Here is a 20954-nt window from a genome sequence, read left to right as displayed (position 1 = left end):
TTTAATATTGCCTGAAGCCTGGGAGAGTTATGCCTTCTGCTTTGTTTTTGTTCCTCAGAATTGCTTTGGCAATTCTGGGTCTTTTGTGGTTTCATAAAAATTTTGGATTGTTTGTTCCAAACAGCTCTGTGAAAAATGGCATGGGTAATTTGTTAGGGATTGCATTGAATCTTAGATTGCTTTGGGTAGTATGGCCATTTTTACAATATTAATTTTTCCAATGTAGGAGCATGGAATATCTTTACATTTCTTTGCATTCTCTTTAATTTCCTTGATTATTGTTTTATAGTTCTTAGCATATAAGTCCTTTACCTCCTTGGTCAGGTGTATTCCCAGGTATTTGATTTTTTGGGGTGCAATTTTAAGAGGTACTGTATTTTTGTATTCCTTTCCTGATATTTTCATTGTTAGTATATGGAAATGCGTCTGATTTCTGAATGTTAATCTTCTACCCTGCTACTTTTCTGAATTTGTTGATCAGTTTGAGTAGTTTTTGGGTTTAGTCCTTAGGGTTTTCTATATATAGTATCTTGTCATCTGCATACAGTGACAATTTTACCTCTTCTCTTCCAATTTGGATACCTTTTATTTCTTTTGTTTGTCTGATTGCTGTGGTGAGGACTTCCAATACTATGTTGAAGAAAAGTGGTGAGAGTGGGCATCCTTGTCTTGTTCCAGATTTTAGTGGGAAGGCTTTCAGCTTTTCTCCATTGAATATTATATTTGCTATGGGTTTGTCATAAATGGCTTTTATTTTGTTAAGGTATGTTCCCTCTAAACCCACTTTGGTAAGAGTTTTGATCATGAATGGATGTTGGACTTTGTCAAATGCTTTTTCTGCATCTATTGAGATGATCATGTGGTTTTTGATTTTTCTTTCATTAATGTGGTGTATGACGCTGGTCGATTTGCTCACGTTTTACCATTCTTGTGAACCTGTGATGAATCCCACTTGGTCGTGGTGTATGATCTTTTTTATATGTTGTTGGATTTGGTTTGCTAAATTTTTGTTGAGAATTTTTGAGTCTATATTCATCAGAGACATTGGCCTTTAGTTTTCTTTTTTTGTGGTATCTTTGTATGGTTTTGGTATTAGGGTGATGGTGGCACCAAAGAATGTCTTTGGGTGTGTTCCTTCTTCTTCAACTTTGCATGTTTGGCAGAATTTGCTTGTGAAGCCATCTGGTCCTGGACTTTTATTTGTAGGGAGTATTTTTATGACATTCAATTTCATTTCTAGTGATCAGTCTGTTCAGTTGATCTGTTTCTTCTTGATCAGTTTTGGCAGGCTGTAAGTTTCTAGAAAGTTGTCCATTTCTTCTAGGTTGTCAGATTCGTTGGCCTACAATTGTTCATAACATTCTCTTATGGTTTTTTGTATTTCTGCAGTATTCGTTGTGATTTCTCCTTTTTCATTTCCTATTGTGTTTATTTGGGTTTTTTTCTCTCCTCTTCCTGGTGATTCTGGCCAGCGGTTTGTCAATTTTGTTTACCTTTTCAAAGAATCTGCTCTTGGTTTTATTGATTTTTTTCTATTGTTTTTTGAATCTCTATTTTATTGATTTCTGCTCTGATCTTTATGTTTTCCTACTTCTGCTGATTTTAAGTTTTGTTTGTTTTTCTTTTTCTAAGTCATTTAGGTGGTTGGTTAAGCTGTCGATTTGAGATTTTTCTTCTTTTTTTAAGAATGCCTGATACAGAGATTTTAAATGATTCATTTTCATCTGTGAAATGGTTCATTCACCGAGGAGAGAATCCATGGACCTCTTTACTCTGCCAGTCCAGAAGTCTAGAAGGCCTGCATCTTTTTCTTTTTAATGTCCATCATAGTTTTACTTTTATCAAATGGTCATATGATGGTATCTTTTCACTGTCAGCTCTTTTGGAAGTTACTGAGATACTTCTTTGAGGCCAGTTTCCATTTTATTCCCTGAATTTTGCTGTATAAAATGTTACTGTTTCAATCTGCTCTGTTCTTTTTAAAATCTTACTGAACATTTATAGGCTAAAACATTTTAAATTCTTCCATTGTATATTTTGTTTGACACTGCCTTCTGGTAATTTAAATAGTTAGAGATGGTTTTATTCACCGTGTCTAGGTTAGTTTTGTAGCTTGTGAATTTTACTTTTTAGAGGTATAGATTTTTGTCTTTCAATTCAGCCTGAATCCTTGTCTTTCAGCAGAGAAATTGAAACTTGTTTGTCTGAATAGATATTAGGCTTTTTTGGATCTTTGTTCTTAAAAATATTGTTAAATGGTCTTATTTGACACCATAGTGTATTTTGGGGAAACCTCTCCAAGTCTTAAAAATACATGTCCTGTTGAAGTTGGCTTGGGTCATACTTTATTATGGTTCAGACATTAATTTCTTTTTAGAATTGTATTATCTGATGATATGTTTTATGCACTCAATTTCTAGTTAGTTGATAATTTTATTCATTATACACTTGTAGATTGCCATTTATGTAATTTAGTCTTTCATGAAAAAGTGGTACTGTCTTATCAGCTATTTTCATCTGGGAAAAGGACCAGATAGATGTCAAAGTTGCTGGGAGTGTTCATTGGCTGATACTTCTTGAGGGCACATCTGCTCTCCTAAAGTGTCCTTTTCAAGGCCTACTGTGTCATGTTGGCAGGGCTGAATGATAGTCCATGTGATGTTCTTGTGGACAGTTAGAATGGCCCAAAGCTCACTAACTCATGTAGGATTGTCCTTTACCTTTTACATCCCAGCTCCTGCATCACATTCCTTAAGATATGTTTATTTTCAGTAGAAAAGGAAGACAAATCTCTTTTTACACTTTTGTTACAGGAATCAGTTAAATATTGGTGAGGAGATTTTAAGACTGAAGTGGAATCTGCTTTTTCTTGCCCCCTGGCCTCAGTGTCCTTGGAGATTCTTCCTATCTTCTGGGAATTTTGAATCTAAGGGGAAATCCTACTAGGACTATTGAGGTCTTTGTTGATGTTTTCATGTTTGTATTGTTTGTAAAAATTAGATTACATTAAGAAAAATATCAGTTCATGTTTTGAAGTAAGGTAGGTTAGATAGTAAACTTGATCTTGACTTCTGAAGATAACTATAAAATCCAGATTTGTGTAAAGTACTTGCAAGGTTTTGTTTCATTTCATTTTTGTTTTTTGTTTTGTTTTGTTTCTCTACCCTAAGACTTGCTACATTTGTGATGAACAAGGAAGAGAAAGCAAGGCAGCCACTGGTGCTTGCATGACATGTAATAAACATGGATGTCGACAGGCTTTCCATGTGACCTGGTAAATATGTTTCCATCATTGTACAGAACTTAAATTGGAAATACCTTCTAAGTTAAATACTTAGGTACCCAAATATTTAAAGTAAATTCTACTGGGGTAGATTCTATGTTTGTTTTTACTTATTTATGATGAAGATATTTCTAATAATTGAGAATATTTGCCAGAGTGCATTTCCAGTAGATGGACCCTGGTTCTAGTGTCTTATTCTGTTACGTTTTGTTTAAAATATTTGTGCTTAGGAGTCCTGTGGTGGCCTCCTTAACAGGAGTTTAAGGATCTGGTGTCACTGCTGTGACATGGGTTTAATCCCTGGCTCAGGAGCTTCCGTGTGCAGCAGGCACGACCAAAACAAACAAACAAAAAATGTGTTTGTTACCTACCATTTGATTTATTAGGATTAAAAGAGTTAATGTAGATAAACTTAGTGCCTGAAATACTAGCAAGGATTTAATGAATGATAGTGTTTTTACACTGTCTGTATTTCAAGAGGGAAGAAAGCAGCAGTTGCCATCATCAGTGGTACAGTGGTTATTCCTTAAAAAAGTTACTTAGATTTGGAGTTCCTGTCATGGCTTAGTGGTAGTGAACCTGACTAGGATCCGTGACGATGTGAGTTCGATCCTTGGCCTTGCTCAGTGGGTTAAACATCTGGCGTTGATGTGAGCTGTGGTGTAGGTCGCAGACGCAGCTTCGATCTGGCGTGGCTGTGGCTGTGGCTGTGGCATAGGCTGGCAGCTGTAACTCCGATTCGCCCCCACCCTGGGAACTTCCATATGCTCAGTTGTGGCTCTAAAAAGAAAAAAAAAATGTTACTTAGATTTTTTTTTTTTTTTTGAGCTTAAAATTTCAAGAGCAAAAATTATTCTAAAACCAACATTCATCATAATAGACAGCAGCTAAAAATAAAAGGGGAATAATTCATGTATTTATAAATTTTAAGGACTGTTCTACATTTAGCAGCCAAAATGACTTTTTTTTTGTATTTCCTGAACTTTTAGTATGTGGATTTATCAAGCCTATTTTAGATTACTTTTGGGGAATGAAAAAGATTTTTGCTTTTTATGAATTCTCTTAATGTTGTAAATTTTCTAATGATGAAAGGCCTTTCTTATGTATGATATATATACTAGTACTGTAATTTTGTAATATTAAAATTGGAAAGTCAGATTGACAAGATGATTATAAACTTTAGCACTTTTGTTTTGTTTTTGTGTTTTCCTTAGCCACATTTGGGGCATGTGGAAGTTCTGGGCCAGGGACCGAACCTGCATCACAGGGAACTCCTCAGCACTTTGTGTTTTTTAAATATATGAACATCGTAGCTTTAGTTTCCCTTCCTTGCCTTCTTTCTTTGTTCCTTCCTCCCTCCTTTATCTCCCTTTGTCTCTCTCTCTTAAATTTTATGGCTACATCCACAGCATATGGAAGTTCCTGGGTCAGGGATTGAACCTAAGCACCCCTACCGTGACCTGAGCTGGCAGGAACGCTGAGGTTTCAATTCCATTTCTTCCATTGTTTTTTTTTGTTTGTTTGTTTGTTTGTTTGTTTTTGTTTTTTTTCTTTTTTCTTTTTAGGGCTGTACCTGTGGCATATGGAAGTTCCCACGCTAGGGGTCCAATCGGAGCTATGGACCCCTACCGGCCTACATCATAGCCAGAGCAACGCAGGATCCTGAGCTGCATCTGCAACCTACACCACAGCTCATGGCAATGCCAGATCCATAACCCACTGAACAAGGCCTGGGATTGAACCTGTAACCTTATGGTTCCTTCTTGGACTTGTTTCTGCTGCGCCATGATGGGAACTCCCTGTTTTGTTGTTGTTGTTGTTTGTTTGTTTGTTTTTTACTTTTTAGGGCTGTGTCTGTGGCATATGGAAGTTCCCAGGTTAGGGTTGAACTGGAATCCATCCTCATGGATACTTGTCGGATTCTTTTCCACTGCGCCACGATGGAACTCCCTCTTCCATTGTTTTTGACTGGAAAGAACAGCTTATGGTTTTCTTAACTGCTGTACTGTGCTATGACTTGAAACATTTTCTTTCTAACAATGTGTAATCTTCATGGATAAGTATCATCACATGTCATATCAGCCCTTTAGAGGCCTGACTTTTCCAGTTGTATCTGTGATATAGATTGAAAAGTAAAATGAAGTGTTAAGTTTGGGGCAGTGGTGATATCGTAAAGACATTTAATGTCTCTTTGTTTACTTAAATCATGAAATAATCTTCATCCTTATTAGAGATAGATTAACAGTTTATTTTAAAACATATATATAACTTAAAAAATATATCAGTCACACCATGGGGTGAAATTTTCTTGGTCTCAAGGAAAGAATAAAGCCTAGAATAAAGCATTTATTTTTTCCTTTTCTCTTAGGTGTAAAGTCTTCTTAGAAACTTTACGGGCTTGGAAGTGAATTTTTATTTATTTTTTTGGCTGTGCCTTCTACATGTGGAAGTTCTTGGGCCAGTTATCAAACCCATGCCACAGCAGTTACCCAAGCCAGAGAGGTGACAGTGCTAGATCCTTAACCCACTGAGCCATAGGGAACTCCTTAATTTTTTTACATATATACATTGTGGTTTCAAATTTTATTGATATACTTGGTTTTTCTTTTCAGTGCTCAGTTTGCTGGACTACTTTGTGAAGAGGAAGGTAATGGTGCAGATAATGTCCAATACTGTGGCTACTGTAAATACCATTTTAGTAAGCTGGTAAGAATTTGTTTTTACTTTAAAAATGATAATTAGTTTTGACAATAGAGTTGAGTCTTTTATGGAAAGGGCACAATCAATAGCCATTCTTTTTTTGGGGTTGCTTTTGCTTGAGATTGTTTGCTTATCATGTTCTTTATTGGGAATTAAAAGCTCTAGCAATTTTAAAATATTTTGTTTTGCTTGGGTTCATTTATAAAGGTGAATATTCCAAAACATTTTAATTTAGAATATATGTTACTAGTTAATAGTAAATGTTGGTTATATGTTTAGCAGAAAGAAAGTGTAAAGAATTTATAATTTTCCATTGCTTTCAGGTAATTTGAATTTTGACATTTGATTATATATTTTGTGATTTTCTATCATTTGTTTCTCATTTTTTGCTTTATTAGTATTATCCATTTTATTATTTATTTTCATTTTTTATTTACTTGGAGATAAGTAGCACTGAAATAAGACCCTTGTTAACTTCTTGGTTAAAGATCTTGAGAAAAATATATTTAAATATGACTTTGGGACTATTTTAGTTTCATCAGTCTTTATTGTTACACAGTAGCATGGATGATTAAGGCAGCAATATTTGATCAACCATTATATATTTTGTGTTCCTATTTCTTTGAAAGATCAGTATTTCTTTAATGCCCCAGGTGTCTGTTTCTCAGCATTTGTGCTAACAATCAGATTTGTAGACTGAAAGTTTAATTCTTCTTTGTTTTTCTTTAGTGTCTTATTATTATTTTTATTGTTACCTTTCCTTTGTGAGTAGGGCTTTTTCTTTCTTTTTATCATTAGGGGCCCTTTTCTTATGAAATGAGCAGCTCATTACTCCAATAATCTGGTTCATTCATATGAAATATTTAAGAGTGTGTGTGTGTGTGCATGTATGTGTAGTTTGATACTGAAGACTTTGATTTTAATGACTGACAAAGAACCTAGAAGTGTTCTAAGAAATTTTGAAAAAGTAAAATTGAAAATTTGCTTTTGGAAGTTAAAAGCATATTGGAATCTTCATTTTTTAAATGAGAGATGGTAATAGATAAAATCTAGAAATAACAAAAATGGAATTTGAAGTTTTATATAAACAATATTTTTTCATTGTTAGCTATTAATATGCTGTTTTCTCTTTTGCTAATTGGGAAAAAAGTCCGTTTAATAATTTTTGTCTTTCTTTGTCTTTTTAGGGCCACACCTGCGGCATATGGAAATTCCCAGGCTAGGGGTCCAATTGGAGCTACAGTTGCCTGCCTACGCCACAGCCACAGCGATGCCAGATCTGAGCCACATCTGTGACCTACACCACAGCTTTTGGCAACACTGGATCCTCAATCCACTGAACGAGGCCAGGGATCAAACCCTCAACCTCATGATTTCTAGTCGGATTCATTTCCACTGTGCCACAACCGGGACTCCTGTTTAATAATTTTATAAGATTGTATAAGCTGTATGTTTGCATGGGATTTGAACATCTTTTTATAGTCATTTTTATCTAGTTAAAACTAGTTATGATATCATCAAGTTTTAACCTCTCAGATAACTCTCACTGTCTTTATTATGAAACCGTGTAAGTATTCTAAATAGAAATATGTAATGCTTTGAAAAATGCATGGGTCTAATACTGACATTTCCTTTCATTCTTTTTCCATATGAACTGCAGAGACAAATATTTAGAAAACTGTATGCCTTAATGCTGAAAGTATGAGATTGAAAGGCTTCTAGCTTTTCTTCATGGCATGAAGTAGCTCTTCAGATATTTTCTTTTCTTGTAGACTTGTCATCCTTCTTCAATATGGCATTCTCTGTTTTTGGTTGAAACATCTTTTGTTTTTTTTAAAGCACGCATTGAAAATTATAGTTGATCTCTTTAATGAGGTGGTTTTGTGATAAAATGACAAATAAGCTACTGCTTATTTGAAAATATAGTTTATTTTCACATATTTTAGTAAATGTACAAAAATATGGCATTAAGGTTAAAGTTAGGGTTAGATTTTCCTTTACAATGAAGTAGATAATATATGGATGGTGTCTGAATTGGATTATATAATTTGAAATAGCCTTTTTTTTCCTTCGGTGGACATTTTTAAATACTTCACACTTGAATTGGTTTAAACCTGACAAAAAGATTATTTAAAAAATTTTATATACATATACCTATATGTATATATATTTTCTTTTTTAGAAAAAGAGCAAACGGGGATCTAATAGGTCATATGATCAAAGTTTAAGTGATTCTTCCTCTCACTCTCAGGATAAACATCATGAGAAAGAGAAAAAAGTAAGTGGATTTGTTGTTGCTAAATATGTAGCACATCTACTTAATAGATTTTTTTTTCCTTTTTTAGATAAAATTAAGTTCTTGATAGCTGAATGAAGACATTGAAATACTGAGAAAATTGACTAATACAGTGTATTAAGTCAAAGAGTAGGTTTAAAATAATATGCCATATTTGTGAATATGATTGTACCCATTTCAACTGAAAATCTGAAATATTGAAAACTTGATTGAAAGCCTGAGAGGGATTTCTTGCATGTGGTCATCTTTTGAAATCTTTAAGTGATTTTAGCAGTAATGGTTTGTTGCTATATATTAGTAACTGATTATTTCACATGTAAGTAAAAATCCTATCAGCCTTTCCTCTTTGTAATTTTGAAGTTCTATAAATTCTTTACTGTTTTTCCCCCCAAAGGTGCTAATGGTTTATTATTACTTTTTAACAACAAAATGTCATACTATTTGAGAATATTTTGTTTTTTAATTAAAACACTAAAAGTTTACCTAATACTAATCTGTCTTCTTCTGACTTACCTGTTTTCTGCTTACATTTTTACTTATTGTAAAGGATATGAATAATTTTTAGTAAGCTAATTATAAGTACTGTAGAATCGTTCATAGGACATATTGCCCACATAGGAAAAGGATACTACTATGAATTTTTTTTAATAAAGTGAAGATAAAAAGGACATTTTTAATTTGAAAAGAATATTAAACAGTGGGTATAAACTAGTTTGGAGACTATTTCTACAGTTTTTATTGAAAACCAAATCTTTTAGCATTTTCATGTTCGTAAATACTTAGAATTTAGGAGCATGATTGAAATGCTAATGTTATTTAAAAAATTTGAATTTGGTTAGAATTTGTTTTTCAAGATAAACTTTTTTTTTTTTTTTTTTTTTGGTCTTTTTGCCATTTCTTGGGTCGCTCCCGCGGCATATGGAAGTTCCCAGGCTAGGAGTTGAATCGTAGCTGTAGCCACCGCCTACTCCAGAGCCACAGCAACGCGGGATCCGAGCCACGTCTGCAACCTACACCACAGCTCATGGCAACGCCGGATTGTTAACCCACTGAGCAAGGGCAGGGATCGAACCCGCAACCTCATGGTTCCTAGTCGGATTTGTTAACCACTGCGCCATGACGGGGAACTCCACGATAAGTGTTTTAAAAGCTTTAGTTTTTTGTTTTGAGATTAATTTTCCAATTATGGCTGAAATAATTATAACTTTATATTCTTTAGAACATTTGTTACATTTACATATTTTTGGTAGATCTTAGGCTTAGGCAGCAAGTACATACATTCATTTTACATTCTTTAATGAAATGGTTTTGTGAGAGTGAGAAAGGTAGAGTGACTGTCTATTGTTTGGATTGTTGATGGAAAAAGGGCAGGTTTGGTGTAATTAGCACTGTTTATAACAAACATCTTGAGATTTTATTTAAGCTTTTAAATCCGTGAATGAAGAATTCTTAGTAGGGCTTTTAAATTGTGAAGATGGAAATCATACCAATGATGGTCCTTTTTAATATATAATTACTTATCTTTTTATTAAGGTATATTTATTTCATAATATTATGCCAATTTCTGCTATATAGTTAAGTGACCCGGTCATATACTTATATATACAAACATACACCCATATATACACATTTCTTTTCTTAGATTATTTTCCGTCATGGTGTACCCCTAGAGATTGGCTATAGATCCCTGCGCTGTTTAGTGGGGCCTCATTGCCTATCCAATCTAAATGTAATAGTTTGTATCTACTAACCCCAAACTCCCAGTCCATCCCATTCTTTCTCCTCTCCCCTCTGGCAGCCGCAAATCTGTTCTTCTGTCTGTGTGTCTGTTTCTTCTCTGTAGATAGGTTCGTTTGTGCCATAATTTAGATTCCACATATAAGTAATAACATATGGTATGTGTCTTTCTCTTTCTCTTCATTTAGTATGAGAATCTCTAGCTGCATCCATGTTGATTGTTGCAAATGGCATGATTTTGTTCTTTCTATGGCTGAGTAGTATTCCCTTGTATATATGTACCACATCTTCTTAATCCGTTCATCTGTCAATAGACATTTAGATTGTTTCCATGTCTTGGCTGTTGTGAATAGTACTGCTATGACATGCAAGTGCATGTGTCTTTTTGAATGAAAGTTCTGTCTGGATATATGCCCAGGAGTGGGATTGCTGGATCATATGGTAGTTCTATATTTTGTTTTCTGAGGTACTTCCATACTGTTTTCCATGGTGGTTGTAGCAGTTGACATTCCCACCAACAGTGTAGGGGGGTGGTTCCCTTTTCTGCACACCCTCTCCAGCATTTCTAATTTGTAGACTTACTAATGATTGACATTCTGACCAATGTGAGGTGGTACCTCATTGTAGTTTTGATTTGCATTTCTCTAGTATTTAGTGATGTTGAGCATTTTTTCACATGTCTCCTGGCCATCCATATGTCTTCTTTGGAGAAATGTCTATTTAGGTTTTCTGCACATCTTTTGATTAGACTGTTTGGTTTTCTTATTGGATTTTTGGCCTTTTTTTTTCTTTTTTCTTTCTTTTTTTCTTTTTTAGGGCCACACTTGGGCATATGGAGGTTCCCAGGCTAGGGGTTCAGTCAGAACTGAAGCCGCCAGCCTACAACACAGCCACAGTAACATGGGATCTGAACCGTGTCTGTGACCTACACCACAACTCACAGCAATGCTGGATACTTAACCCATTGAGCAAGGTCAAGGATTGAACCCCAGTACTCATGGATGCTAGTCAGAGCCATGATGGGAACTCCTGGTTTTTGTTGTTGAGTTGTATGAGTTGTTTGTATATTTTGGAGATTAAGCCCTTGTCATTTGTACCGTTTGCAACTATTTTTTCCCATTCCATAGGTTATGTTTTTGTTTTTTTTTAATGGTTTCCTTTACTGTGAAAATCTTGTAAGTTTGATTAGGATCCGTTTGTTTGTTTTTATTTCTGTTGCCTTGTGAGACTGACCTAAGAAAACATTTGTAAGGTTTATGTCAGAGAATGTTTTGCCCTTGTTCTCTCGTAGGAGTTTTTTGGTGTCATGTCTTAGTTTAAGTCTTTAGGCCATTTTGAATTTATTTTTGTGCATGTTGTGAGGGTGTGTTCTAGTTTCACTCATTTACATGCAGCTGTCCAGTTTTGCCAGCACCACTTGCTGAGGAGTCTTGTCTTTTTCCCATTTTGTATTCTTGCCTCCTTTGTTGAAGATGGACTATAGATGTGTGGGTTAATTTCTGGGTTCTCTATTCTGTTCCATTGGTGTGTATGTTTGTTTTTGTACCAGTAACACACTGTCTTGATTACTGTAGCTTTGTAATGTCTGAAGTCTGGGAGTGATATGCTTCCTGCTTTGTTTTTCTTTTCCTAAGGATTGCTTTGGCAATTCTGTGTCTTTTATGGTTCCATATAAACATTTGGATTATTTGTTCTAGTTCTATGAAAAATGTCATGGGTAATTTGACAGGGATCGCATTAAAACTGTAGACTGCTTTGGTTAGTATGACCATTTTTTAGTGATATTATTTCTTCCAGTTCAGGAGCATGGAATATCTTTCCATTTCTTCAAGTCCTCCTCAGTTTCCTTATTTAATGTTTTATAGTTCTCAGAGTATCAGTCTTTCATCTCTTTGGTCACATTTATTCCTAGGTATTAAGAGCATCAATTATGTAGACCTGTTCAGTGACAAGCATTGCAGCCAGGCTTAGATCACAAAATGACTTCAGCCAAAAATGATTTCTCTTATGTCAAAAAAGCTATACCTGGCGCTCTTTCTCTGGGGACCCCCTACCCTTTCTGTTAACAACTTGCTCATCTGGATAATGAAGCAGAGAAAATAGATGTGGGCAGAATTCTAGGGGAGATTTTATTAGGCATGTTGGGTATTATTATAAGCAGATAAATTGTTTTCAAAAGTGTTGAAATTAGGGAATAAGGGCATACAGATTTGGAGGAACTCTTGGGGCAAGAGCCTGGAGGAACTCAGTGAGAATCCAAGAACAAGTAAGAGAGTGAGTCATCTACAAAGTTGTGAAGAAAGACTAGATCATAGTGGTTTAATATTTCATTGATTCTTTTGACATCAGTTGTTGGAAGACAGTTCTCCATGGGTCACTCACATTTGTACACATCTTGCACTACTTTTATTCCAGATTCTTTTCAAAGTTTTTATATAATGACCACCCTTGGGAAGTAGATGCACCATCTAGAGCAATAGCAGATTTGTGTATAGCCTTGGGAGTAGAGAGATAATATCTCTTTCTAGGGTAATTGGCAGGCATGCTTACTGTTCAGAATTGGGTTCCCTAAACCCAAGTTGTGTGTGCAAGTGTCCCCTGGCCCCTTTCAGGTTGTTCTGTCAGAATTGGAGCTTTGGGAACCAATGTAAAATGCTGACACTCTAGCTATTGTTGTTGCCATGAGTAATAAAACCCTTTATATCCAACCCAGGAGTCTTGTGTCTTCTTCCAGCACCCATGAAATTGGCAAGTTAATTGTTAGCTTACAAGTACTGGAAGATATTAAAGTTACCGAGGCTTGATTTGTAGCTGAGGATGTGATCAGTCTTAGAGAATGTTCTGTGTGCACTTGAGAAGAGTGTGTATTCTGTTACTTTTGGATGGAATGTCCTATAAATATCTTTTTTTTTTTTTTTTTTTGTCTTTTGTCTTTTTTTTAGGGTTGCACCCACAGCATGTGGAGGTTCCCAGGCTAGGGGTCAAATTGGAGCTGTTGCTGCCAGCCTACACTAGAGCCACAGCAATGCCAGATCTGAGTCACATCTGAGACCTATACCACAGCTCACGGCAATGCCAGATCCCTTAACTCACTGAGTGAGGCCAGGGATCGAACCTGCATCCTCATGGTTCCTAGTCAGATTCGTTTCCAGTGTGCTACGAGGGGAACTCCCCTATAAATATCTATTAAGTCCATCTGGTCTAATGCTTCATTCAGGGCCTGTATTTCCTTATTGATTTTCTGTCTGGATGCTCTGTCCATTGCTGTAAGTGGGGTGTTAAAGTCCCCCACTATTATTGTGTTATTGTCTATTTCTCCTTTTGGGGTTGTTAGCTTTATATATTGTGGTGAACCTATGTTGGGTGCATAGATGTTTAAAATTGTTATATCTTCTTCTTGGATTGATCCTTTGATCATTATGTAGTGTCCTTCCTTGTCTCTTAAAATACTCTTCATTTTAAGGTCTATTTTGTCTGATATGAGTATTGCTACTCCAGCTTTCCTCTGATTCCCGTATGCATGGAATATTTTCTTCCATCCTCTCACTTTCAATTTGTGTGTGTCCTTAGAACGGAAGTGGGTCTCTTGAAGACAGCATATATATGGGTCTTGTTTTTGTATCCACTTGGCCAGTCTGTGTCTTTTGATTGGAGCATTTAGTCTGTTAACATTGAAGATAATTATTGATATGTATGTTCTTACTGCCATTTTAGTAACTGTTTTGGATTTGTTTATGTTGCTCTTTTTTCTTCTCTTCTTTGCTTGTTCTGTCCTGTTGTGGTTTGATGACTATATTTGAGTTGTTGTAGTTTGATGACTATATTTGAGTTGTGTTATATTTGAGTTAATTTTTCTTATTAGTTTGTCAATTGTAGATTTTTGATTTGCAGTTGCTCTGAAGTTTTGATATAGGAGTCTATATATATATATAAGATTGTTAGTTGTTGGTCTCTTAATTGCAAGTGCATCTCCAATGTCCTGAATTTGTATCCTCTCTTCTCTCAATTTCTTTTCTTTTCTTTTTTTTTTTGTCTTTTTTTGCCTTTTTTTCTAGGGCTGCTCCTGCGGCATATGGAGGATCTAGGCGTCTAATCGGAGCTATAGCCACTGGCCTATGCCAGAGCCACAGCAACGTGGGATCCGAGCCTCATCTGCATCCTATACCACAGCTCACGGCAACGTCGGATCCTTAACCCACTGAGCAAGGCCAGGGATGGAACCTGCAACCTCGTGGTTCCTAGTCGGATTTGTTAACCACTGAGCCACGACGGGAAATCCCTCTTCTCAACTTCTGATTTTGATAGCATAATTGTGTGTGGATGATTTCATATCTTTACTGTACATCTGCCTTTACTGGTTCATTTGTTGTGTTTTGTTTCTGGTTGCAGCCTTCTCTTTTCTGCTTAGAGAAGTTCCTTTAGTATTGTTGTAAAGCTGGTTTCGTGGTGATAAATTTTCTTAGTCTGTAGTTATCTGTAAAGCTTTTGATTTCTCCTTCACATCTCAATGAAAGCCTTGCTGGGTAAAGTAATCTTGGTTGGAGGTTTTTTCCTTTCATCATGTTAAGCATATCATGCCACTCCCTTCTGGCCTGCAGAGTTTCTGTTGAAAAATCTGCTGATAACCTTACCTGGTTTCCCTTGTATGTCATTTGTTTCTTTTCCCTAGCTGTTTTCCGTATTTTCTCTCCATCTTTAATTTTGGTTTAATATGTGTCGTGGGGAGTTCCTCCTTGGGTTTATTTTATATGGTACTTGTTGCACTTCCTGGATTTGAGTGAGTGATTCCTTTCCCATGTTAGGGACACTTCTGGCTATTATCCCTTTGAATATTTTTTTCTGTCCCTTTCTCTCTCTCTTCTCCTTCTGGCACCCCTATAATACAGATGTTGGTGTGTTTAACATTGTCCCAGAGTTCTCTGAGACTGTCTTCATTTCTTTTCCATCTTTTTTCTCTTTTCTGTTCTACATCAGTGATTTCCACTAATCTGTCCTCCACCTTGCTTACTGTTTCTTCTGCCTCCCGTATTCTGTTGTTTGCTGCTTCTAAAGAATTTTTTATTTCGGTTATATGTATTTTGCATCTCTTCTTGCTTAAGTTTTATATCTCTTTGCTCAGTGTTTCCTGTATGTTGTCCATCTTTGCCTCCCGTTTATTTCCAATGTCTTGCATCCTCTTCAGCATCAACAGTCTAAAGTCTTTTTCCTGGAGGCTGAGAATCTCCTGCTCACTTAGCTGATTTTCTGGGGACTTTTCTTTCTCCCTCATCTGAGTTATAGTTCTCTGTGTTTTCATTTTTATCGGTTTTTGGTGTGGTGACCTTTTTACAGGTAATAGAGTTGTAGCCTCTGTTCCTTCTGGTGTCTGCCCCCCTTGTGGCTGAAGTTGGTAGGGGGGCTTGCTGTAGACTTCCTGATGGGAGGGACTAATGCCTGCCCACTGGTAGATGGAGCTGATTCCTAACCCTTTGGTGGGTGGGGCTTTGTTTCTGGGTGAGATTGGAGGGGCTGTGTGTGGGGGGTGGGGTTGGGGGGTCCTTTAGGCAGTCAGTTTACTGATGGGTGGGGTTGTGATCCTATCTGGATTATTGTTTGGCCTGGGGCTTTGCAGACTGATGGGTGGGGCCAGATTTTCCCAAAATGGCCACCTCCAGAGAAACACAGCTTGATGAATATTCCCAAGAGCTTTGCCTCCAAGGCCCTTCACCCACAACAAGCCACATTCACCCCTGATTTCCCAGGAGATCCTCCAAGAACTGTAGTCAGGTCCGACTCAGATTCCTAGGGGGCTTTGCTTTGCCCTGGGACCCAGTCCTCGTGAAAATCTGTATGCGCCTTTTAAGAATGGGGTCTCTGTTTCCCCCAGTCCCGTGGAGCTCCTGTGCAGAAGCCCCACTGACCTTCAATGCCAGATGCTCTGGGGGCTCTTTCTCCCAGTGCCTGATCCCCAGGCGTGGGGACTTGATGTGGGGCTCAGACCTCTCACTCCTCTAGGTGAGCCTCTCTGAACCAGTTACTTTCCAGTCTGTGGGGTTTCCCACCCAGGAGGTATGGGGTTGCTTATATCATGTAGTCACCCCTCCTACCTCTTGATGTGGCCTCTTCTGTGTCTTCTGGAGTAGGATATCTTTTTGAAAGTTTCCAGTCCATTTGCTTGAAGGTAGCTCAGCATTTGGTTGTAAATTTTGCTGTTTTTAGGAGAGAAGTTGAGCTCTAGTCCTTCTATTTTGCCATCTTAATCCTGTCTCTCCAGTACTGGAAGATACTAGACCTTTCATAATTTTTGGCACAAGATGGAATTTAAGGCATTGTCAAGGAGAATCTAAGTGAAAGCCATTTGAAATGAGCATATTTGGTGACTCTGAAGTTTGTCCACGTAGGATTGGCCTTATCTGTTTAACACACCGTCTTTTTGTCAGGACTGTTGGGATGCTATGGTTGAAGGTCTTAGCAAGGTCACATGGAGTAGGGAGGGAGTTACCCAAAGAAAAATAATGGTCAGACAAAAACAAGGGATACATATTAGTAAATGATGGAGCTAGGATTTACGACCAAGTGTGCCTGACTCCAAAATCCATGGTTTTTTGGGCGTTTTTTAGGGCAGCACCCGTGGCACATGGAGGTTCCCAGGCTAGGGGTCAAATTGGAGCTACAGCTGCCAGCCTACACCACAGCCACAGCCATAGCCACAGCAGATCCGAGCCTCGTCTGCGACCTATACTCATGCTCATGGCAACGCCAGATCCTTAACTCAGAGCAAGACCAGGGATTGAACCTGCAACCTCATGGTTCCTAGTCAGTTTCATTTCCGCTGTGCCACGATGGGAATTCCTACAGTATGTGGTTTAATTTCCTTTTCCATAGATGAAGAAATACAGAACTGAACGTTTAATTGAATTTAATAAATGTTTATGAAGTATCTCTTGAATTCAAGACACCATGCTTCAAGGAAAATAGTTTAAAAATAGGAAGGGTCCCTTTGAAGTTAGTTTGTCCAGAGTTATTTGGAGGCATAATAGTGAGAGAGCCCAGTTTGTGTTTTTTAACTTCTTTTGTTCTTTTTACTTTACTTTTTTGTGAGTGTGTTTATAGTAAGTAAATATGTGTGCCTTCTCCAAAAAACTATTTAACTACTGTATTTCATCTAATCTGATTCGTTACTGATTTGTAAAATTGATCTTTATTTTACACACCATTAAGAAAAAGGATGCCAAATTAACTATGACATAGGATTATTATAATATATACCCCAAATTTAGAGATTTAAGTAAGTTTTTGAGAAGCTACTATATAAAGCATGTCAAGGTATAAGCGAACCCAGGTTTCGCTGCTTGCTGCTCATATGCCAATAATTTGAGAGGCAAGTATCAGTAAAAAGGAAAGGTGCTTTAATCAGAAAAACCGGCAATCTGAGGAGACGGTGCACTCAAGTCCAGAGGCAAACTCCAAAGATTTTTCTCGGCCATGGTAGTTTTTAAAAGGAAAAATGGGGGAAGAATCTCAGTGAATCATGGAGGTAGGGGGTAGGGTTCTGCATCATTGTCCGTTGAGTGCAGACTGGCTGACTCTTCCTTTAGACGCTACCTTGCCTCCGTCTTCCTGCAGGATTGATAAGGGGGCTATTGAGGATAGAGAGCTAGTCATTTTTTAGCTGGTTAATTCTTCATTCTTTCTTCTTTCTTAATTTGCATGAAAAAAAATCAACAGGTTAGGAATTCCTGTTAAGGATTCAGCATTGTCACGCAGTTGCTCAGGTTGCTGCTGTGGTATGGCTTCAATCCTTGGCCTGGGTAGGTATGGCCCCCCATCCCCCTGAAAAAGGAATCACCAGATTAGACATTCAGGAGAGCATAATTCAGGAGTTAGTTTCATTTGCTTAGTGATCTCATTCCTATAATACATTCCTTTGAGGTTAGATGGGAACAGAAATAGGCAAACAAGAAAGGGGCAAAAGAACTGCTTGAAATTCATATCTTTTTACCTAGTAAGTATTATTATTTTGTGCCTCAGTTTTCTCATTGCATCAAGATGATATAATGGCTCAACCTCATAAGGTTGTAAAAATCAAATGAATTAATACATGTAAAATGCTTTGGCATATATTAAAATGCTAACTGAAAATCCAGTTGTTTAGACAGAATAGCATCTTAGTGTTAATGTTATTAATTGTACATTTAAGATCATGATCAAGAGCTTTTCAATATAAGTGAAAGATGCAGTATACAAAAGTATGTACTTAGTATACTCTTTTTTTTTTTTTTTTTTTTTTGTCTTTTTAGGGCTGTATCTGTGGCATATGGAGTTTCCCAGGCTAGGGGTTAAATCAGAGCTGTAGCCCCAGCCTACATCACAGCCACAGCACTCCAGGATCTGAGCCTCGTCTGTGACCTACACCACAGCTCATGGCAACATGGGATCCCTAACCACTGAGCAAAGGCAGGGATTGAACCTGCATCCTCATGGATACTAGTTGGATTCCTTAACCTCTGAGCCATGATAGGAATTCCGGTATACTCCTATTTTTACTTAAGATTTCTATATAAAATGTTGGGAGAAAGTTCAAGGTTAATAATCATGGTCGTACCATATTTATTTTTTTAATTGCTTTTTCTAAATATGTTTCAGAGTTTGTTTTTGTTTTTGGTTGCATGTGGGGCATGTGCAAGTTCCAAGGCCAGGGGTTGAACCCACGCCACAGCAGCAAGCTGAGCCGCTGCAGTGACAATGCTGGATCCTTAAGTTGCTACACCACAAAGGAACCCCTCTTTACTCTTCTTTTAATCAATCCTCAGGCTTTCTACTTTTCATGACATTGACATTTTTGAAGATTCCTTACTAGTTGTGCCTCAACAGGAATTTGCCTTGATTAGATTTATATTAATTATACTTGATAGAAATATCATGTGTTGTGTATTGTATGCAGTGCATCATCATAAATTTTTTTTTTTTTTCTATCATCATACCATATTCTTTTAGTAAGGCTGGCGTTTAGAAACCATTTCTCTTTGGTGTGACTCTCTTACCCTAGAACAGACCCTCGCCTGAAGGGTTAATTTGAGACATCACCTCAGTCCTTAGAGTGGGCCTCTTGCATTTATTTAGTATTGGCCAGTGTAAAACTCATTCTTGTTTCAGCTGCTGTTCTCAGATTGGCCTTTAGTGCCTTGTAGTTTTCTGCTATTGATGATTTTGGGTTTTCTTGTTGCGTCCTTCTGGTGTCACAAATGCTGTTACCACACAGATCTTGTAGTTTTTTGTTCAACCTTCTTGTATTTTGGGGTTCATGGAAATACTTTGACACTTAGTTTTGTTGTAAAATGTTATTCTGTGTGTATTTGGTTTTCCTAAGTTGTCTGTTTTTATATGGGGATTCAGAGAGATTGAGAAAATACTCTGTTGCCACCATCTTCTCTTTCTTACTGTGTTAATTTCTTCCTTATTATTTAAAAGGGATTTACTGCAGCTGCAGAAATTGTCCAGCCAGGGATCTAACCTGAGTCATCAGTTGCAATGCTGAATCCTTAACTTCTAGGCCACCAGGGAACTCCCTTAATCATTTTTTTTTTAAAAACAGCCACACCTGCAACATATGGAAGTTTCTTGGCTAGGCATTGAATTAATGCTATAGTTGGAGCCTATGCCACAGCCATGGCAACACTGAATCCGAGCTACATTTGCAACCTATACCACAGCTTATGGCAACTCCAGATCCTTAACCCACTGAATGAGGTTACGGACAATGGCTGCATCCTCACAAAGACAATGTTGGGTTCTTAAGCTGCTGTGCCACATTGGGAACTCCTCTTTTTTTTTTTTTTTTTTTGGTCTTTTTGCCTTTTCTAGGGCCGTGACCACGGCACATGGAGGTTCCCAGGCTAGGGGCCTAATTGGAACTACAGCCGATGGCCTATGCCACAGCCACAACAACACGGGATCCGAGCCATATCTGCAACCCACACCACAGCTCACGGCAATGCCGGATCCTAAACCCACTGAGCAAGGCCAGGGATCGAACCCGCAACCTCATGGTTCCTAGTCGTATTCGTTAACCACTGTGCCATAATGGGAACTCTAGGAACTCCTCTTAACCATTTTTAAGTGTGTAGTTTCAGTGGCATTAAATACATTTATATTATTGTGTACCCATCACTGTCATCCATATGCAGAACTCTTTTTATCTTGCATATCCCAAACTCTGTAGCCATTAAGTAATAACTCCCCCATCCCCTATACCCCCCCACCCCTGGCAGTCACCATTCTACTTCTGTTTTTAGGAATGCAACTATGCTAGATTCCTCATATAAGTGGAATAGTCTGTTGTATGTCTATGCTACATTTTGCTTATTCATTTATCTGTTGATGGACACAGTTGCCTGCATGTTCCAGCTGTTGTGAATGAATTATGCTGCTTTGAATATGGGTGAGCATACAAGTATCTCTTCAAACCCTGCTTTTAAATTCTTTTGCGTATATACCCAGAAGTGGAATTGCTGGATCACAGGGTGATTCTGTGTTTAATTTCTGAGGAACTGCTATAATATTTTCTCCAACACTGCACCATTTTACATTTCCACCTAACAAGGGTTCCATTTTCTCCACATCCTTACGAACACTTTTTTTCCCCTATTTTTGCTCTTCTCAGCATTCTTTCATTATGGTAAGTTATTTGGTCTTTGACTCTTTTTATCTTTTTGTCAGATAAGCTTTGCGTACCAATTATTGTCTTGTAGTTACAGTAGAGGAAAAATGGAGTATTGAAATGTAAATTTTTATTGATGTAAATTTTTATTGAAGTTCTAGACTAGACCTTACTGTGCAGTAAGACTTTCTGCATTGATGGAAATGTTCTGTAACTGTGTGTTTAATACAGTAGCTGCTAGACACACCACCTATTGAGCACTTGAAATGTGTTAGCCTTAGGCAATGAATATTTATTGA

At 37.3% G+C, this 20954-nt stretch overlaps 1 protein-coding gene across 28 annotated transcripts in view; it reads left to right on the top strand.

The window, feature by feature from the left end:
- Nucleotides 1-20954, top strand: part of MLLT10 (myeloid/lymphoid or mixed-lineage leukemia; translocated to, 10) — a 243296-nt gene that overhangs the window by 109288 nt on the left and 113054 nt on the right. For 20 of the 28 annotated variants that reach the window (XR_002336389.1, XR_002336388.1, XR_002336387.1 and 17 more), the window contains 3 exons: nucleotides 3171-3274; nucleotides 5896-5989; nucleotides 8166-8261. Coding sequence is in view for 25 of the 28 variants with exons in the window: in XM_021064922.1 (XP_020920581.1) it covers nucleotides 3171-3274; nucleotides 5896-5989; nucleotides 8166-8261 (294 nt within the window). In the remaining 3 variants the exon portion in view is untranslated. The remainder of the gene's footprint in view (nucleotides 1-3170; nucleotides 3275-5895; nucleotides 5990-8165; nucleotides 8262-20954) is intronic. The other 8 variants (XM_021064944.1, XM_021064939.1, XM_021064938.1 and 5 more) reach the window with 3 other exon arrangements.

The sequence above is a fragment of the Sus scrofa genome, chromosome 10 (genome assembly GCF_000003025.6).
Source record: "Sus scrofa isolate TJ Tabasco breed Duroc chromosome 10, Sscrofa11.1, whole genome shotgun sequence".
NCBI classification, from domain to species: Eukaryota; Metazoa; Chordata; class Mammalia; order Artiodactyla; family Suidae; genus Sus; species Sus scrofa.
Note: the sequence above shows the minus strand (reverse complement) of the source record. Positions and strands in the feature narration are given on the sequence as shown.